General features: G+C 44.1%; 1 protein-coding gene across 1 annotated transcript in view; it reads left to right on the plus strand.

Annotated features, from left to right (window-relative positions):
• Positions 1–270: 270 nt before the first annotated feature.
• brinp1 (bone morphogenetic protein/retinoic acid inducible neural-specific 1) overlaps positions 271–5,415 on the plus strand; it is a gene marked incomplete at both ends in the record, with an annotated part of 73,093 nt that continues 67,948 nt past the window's right edge. Inside the window, one exon of the mRNA XM_079755543.1 lies at positions 271–488. Within this exon, the coding sequence (XP_079611669.1) occupies positions 271–488 (218 nt within the window). The remainder of the gene's footprint in view (positions 489–5,415) is intronic.

The raw sequence follows: 5,415 nt of genomic DNA on the forward strand, positions 1-5,415 counted from the left end.
ATTATCTACAAACGACATGTTCGAGCAGGAGGGGAGCAAAATAAGAGGGCAAAGCGTTATTTGTTAAACAGCAAAACAATTAACCTATCAACTCAAAATGTATTTTTGTCTCGCTGTTGCTTTTTTTCCTCTTAACCTCATCATTTAATTTGTTTATCTCTTTCCTCCTTCTTTCCCCCACCACCACCTCCCTCTCTCTTTCGTTTCTCCCCCTCCGCAGGTCTCCACAGAATGGAGCGAGAATGAACAGAGAGCGGCTTAGGAAAAAGCATGAACTGGAGGTCTATTGAGGTCATCTGCTTCCTGTTTATATGGAATCATATAACAGTTTGGTCTTCACGCCCGGACCCGTCGGCCAATGAGCAGCACGTCACCAAGCAGTATGATTGGCTCATCTCCGACCGCGGCCCTTTCCACCACTCACGGAGTTACCTCTCCTTTGTGGAAAGATTCCGCCAAGGATTTACTACCAGATATAAAATTTATAGGTAAGTCCTGCATGTGCAGCCACCGGCCACACCCTGTTGGCTGCATATCATTGTCCAACAGTCTTTTTTGTCGTTTCTGATGCCCGAGTCTGGTGCTCATTGACTTTTAATCATGAAATAATTGGTAAATGCAATTTTGTTCTCGTTGCTGTGTTGATGCTGTCCTCCTGTTATTTCTTATTCATGAGGAAGTAACTGATAAATGCTATTTTGTTGTTAGCAATTAGGGAAAGGAAGAATAGCTGAATGCTAGTTTGGGATGGTGGTAGGATGCGCTATGTGAAGACAACAACGCTTGTTTCGCTGCCTGCTCTCTAGCAATTACTGCTAGCATTGGCACCTGCTGAGTGTAATTGCGTAAGAAGCATACCATTAAATTCCCTTTTAAAATCAAACACTTTAATGCAATAACTATAGCTTGAAACACACAATTAGCCCGGTCCTGGATCAACAATGGATGCTCAACATCTATCATGTTCGTGGTTAAGGAGGATGTGGGTTGCTTTCCTGTGCAGATTCAGCTGTTGTCATTTTGCCGATCTTTTCTCTTTTCCTGGCACGCTAGGGCTGAAGTTTGAGGGCGAGGCACTGACATCCAATCACATTGTCGGTACAAAACGCTAAATTATTACATTGAAACAGGAGGAGGCTGCTAAACGTCCTACTTCCTTCCTGAGTGCCCCTCCCAAGTGTACGGAAGCTGTTCGTGATGGAAGTGTAGAAATGGGCCAGGGTGGATTTTTCACAGTCAATTTTTACATATTGACTTGACCGAGTTGGCACAAGATGGACCACCTGATGGGGAGAAAGTGAATGCTGCCCCATTTCAAATTAGTCTTTAATGATGGACACCAGGACCTTATGAGACTCAAATATATTACTTACATGGTTTGAAGCGGAATTGCACCTGTTGTTTGCCAATTTCTATTGTCATCACTACTGTTTCATGAATCCTGAGATCCAAGTCCCCTTCATCCCACAATGAGGTGTACGAGATTTTATTTGTTGTCCTAAATGTATTAGGGATCCTTTCTAACCACCAGCGGTGATGTTGATAGCTAGCTGCCATCCATTTCTCCCAGATGCATGATGGCTAGATCAGCCTACCAGTTCGTCCACTCACTTGAAGGCTGGTAGCTCATGCATCTGACACTTTTGATGTCACTAATGGGCTGATTTTGTAGTGGCTCATTATCATCAACACACCTGGTGAAAAAGCAGGGCCCTTTTAAAGGGTTCTCCAGCGCAGCCCTGAAGGTTTGACGGCCTCCCTATGGAAGTCTCTTCTCCTATATGACCTCTCCTCGTGAGTGCGACCTCTTTACTCATCAGTTCTCCGTTTGCGTCGAGAGCCAGCGGTACATCTGAGTGTTCTTCCACCCTGTTATCAGACCCCCCCCCCAGGCGCGCTGTTGCTGTACACTCACAGTGTCCGACCACCCACTGCTTTCTGGTGTCAACTGTGGAGTGTCGTTATTGTCCATCACTAGGGGAGTTTCCGAGACGGCGCACTTCCACCCGGCGGAAGGAAATCTATAAGGTTGCAGCGTGTCAGTGTGTGAGTGGATGTATGCAGGGCTGTCGCGCTCGACAGAGCGGGGCTGTAACCTGGGCGGGACTAAGGGGGTTCAGACCCCTCTGGGGTCACCCATGCTAACCATGTATACGCTCTGACTCTTGTAAGGTGCTTTGGGTAAAGGTGTCCATCCTAAAAGATATACTGTGATATCTTAATTGTGATCTATATGTAATTCATAAGTGGCCTATGCTGTTATGTAATATATTTCACCAAATTGTATGTTATGCTGTCCTAATGTCCATCAAATAACATATATAATTCCGTCATATATTCCATGAGTTATCATATACTCCACCAAATGGCATATATTGTGACATCACATTTTCCACCGAATGGCAAATATTATTATGTTTTAGAGTCCACCAAATGAGTAGGATGACATCATATGTTCCATCTTTCTATCTTTTTAGCTTTTATATATTTTTTGGGCTGCCCCCGTACCAACACAATCGCCTCACGGACACACTCCAGTCTCTGAGCCCTGCCACATACCCCCCCCCCCCCCACTGGTGCTCATAATGGCTTTGGCCAGCGCTGCTATCTTGCCTGCGGGTCAAAACAAGATGGCCGCATGTTTCCGGGTTGCCACAGAGAGTGGAGTGGAGTGGAATGGCGTGGACAGAATGGTGGTATTGCGGCTCCGATGGGAGGGTAGTGTAGTTAAAAATCCACCCGCAAGGAAGACCGACTGCACATGTTGTTCGTTTTCCAGCTTCGTGAACATGGATTCCCAAGCAGCTATCGGGCAGAGAGTGTGCCTGTAAGCACGGTGTATAAGCTCTAACCAGAATGTAGAAATGCTATTTTCTTGGTAAAGGGAAGAAATACTAGCAATGTTATGAAATGGCATTTTAAATCTTAAACACACACACACACACACACACACACACACACACACACATTTTCCATGCAATGCATTACTCTGAACTGAGTTTGCAGATGCAATCTGCCCCTGTGCATTCGGAAGTCTGGAACACATACATTGTGGATCACCGGGATTGCGGTCTTGAGAGTTTGAAATACAATGCACATATTTGAACACAGCCCCGGTACAGTCCAGGTTTATCCATATTCCTGCCAAAGGGACAAACATCGGGAGGGTAGGAGTGCGCCGGAATGAGATTGAGTCGAATCAGCTCGGGCCACCTATGGAGAATGTTTAAAGAGTCTTCATGCCATGATTACTTGTGAATAACTATAAGTTGTGCAGTATATGTATCACAGCATCCGTAACCCTATAGACATACCCTCATCTCTCGGGGATGGTAATCCTTATTCTATCGAACGCTTTATTGAACGCACACATGGACTGCGCTCAGATCCAATAGGAGCTAGGTAAAAGTGCTGATGTATAGGTGCTAGTTAATTAACCATTAATTGGATGGACAATATTGATCTCATAATTTGGTTGCTGCGACATTAGTGATGTGATGTTCAAAATGTAAATGGTCCGATTGCTTTGGACGTGGTCCCCAGCAGAGCGTGATAGGCATCGTTCCACCCTCAGCCCTATTCTCTTTAAACAAAGGTGGAAGAGATGGGCAGCAAATTACAGTACACACGGGGTATGCATGCTCGGACTACTAAGTACTGACAGTACAACCATAAGCTGTATGCTGCTCAAACTGCTAAATACAATTCAACTATACAATTTATATAGTACATGCTTAGACTAATAAATACAAAACAACTAGGCATGGTACACATGCTTACACTACAAAATAGTATACAACTATATAATGTATCAATGCTAAAACTAATTAATACTAGGAATTATTCAGTGTGTACATTCATAAAACCCCAAAAATATTTGGAAATCATACACTTAGGAACTAATGTAAGCAAATCCGGCGTGAAAAATGCATGAACTACTAAATCCTAAAACTGTACTGTCAATTCAGAAATTTTGACAGGTCGGGAGTTATTCCACATAGCGGATCAACAGCATGCTGGCATCAGGGATCAGGCACATAACAGCGGCGGTCTTGCGTTTACATCAAATTAATTCTGAGGTGCACTCAGAAACCCAGCAGCCAGCTCTCCATGCGTTTCCCCGGTGACACTAAGCTTGACTGTTTAATATAGTGTTAATATTTACAGAATGTAGTGAGAAGTCAGCAGAGCCAAAGACGAGACTCAGTGTGTGTTTGCCTCAGTTCATCTGTAATACGTGTGGGCCTATACACTGATCTGTTTGACGTGTCAATAGGACATGAATGGGATCAGGCTATGGCGTGCCGGAGTTATGCGAAACCGCATGCCATTGATGTGAATATGCTATGTCTGCTGTATATGCTACACTGGCTGTACATAGGCTTACTGTACTGGCCATATATGCAACACTACATGCTATACCTGCTGCTCTCGGTAAACATGATTATGTGGCTATACGGGCTGTCAGCTGAACCAAATGATCCAATTTGAATAATGTATTCCAAAATATAACAGAGATTTGAGTATATTCGAAAATTCCCCAAAAAATAAAAAAAATCATAAAATCCATCATTAATGTGCATGGCAATAATACAACAAAATACCAGAAATAATGTGTTCTGTGCTCTCTGGGCTTTGCTATGTTTTAAAACATGATTCTGTCGTGGTACAAATATGAGGCCTACTAGCTAGACACGATGCTATACATGGCTACACTGGCCATACATGCTAGGGTTAGGGCTTCTATCCTAGCAAAAAGGCTATTATAGGATTGGTGTGCTTGATGGCATGTCTTGCGAGTGTAAAGGTGGAAGAAACAAGTATGGGCTCCAGGTCTACGCTCCTGCTGTGACACAAATGGATATCACTGACTTCGGCTGACCTCTAATCTCAACATCAACTCTCTTCTTGTTTTCTGTAGTTTTCCTCATTCTCTGCACCCAAACAGGATGTTTCTGATCTCTGTTTGCGAGTGGATCAGAAAGTGTCTCAGCTGGTTGGGTATTGCCTCCCTCTGTTGTGTCGCTTCCTGCTGCGGCGTCACATTGAATATGGAGATCAATTAGATGGTTTGGATGTAGATGGATGTGTTTCTTTTCTTTTTCTTGTTGTCTATCAATGCTGTGTGTGCGTCTGTCTGTCTGCGTGCGTGCGCTCGGTTGTGTGTGTGCGTGTGTGTGTGTGTGTGTGTGTGTGTGTGTGTGTGTGTGTGTGTGTGTGTGTGTGTGTGTGTGTGTGTGTGTGTGTGTGCGTGTGTGCGTGTGCATGAGAAAAACAAGAGACACGATTCCATGACTTTAGCAAATGTTTCCTAGGGTGTCCCTCCCTCACATTGGTAACTTGCCACAACTTCCTGCTCCCCCGCTGTCTCTCTCTGCTTTGATATGGTCACATGAATAGTAAACAATTCATTTG

This window comes from Pollachius pollachius (genome assembly GCF_949987615.1).
Source record: "Pollachius pollachius genome assembly, chromosome: 18".
Lineage (NCBI taxonomy): Eukaryota > Metazoa > Chordata > Actinopteri > Gadiformes > Gadidae > Pollachius > Pollachius pollachius.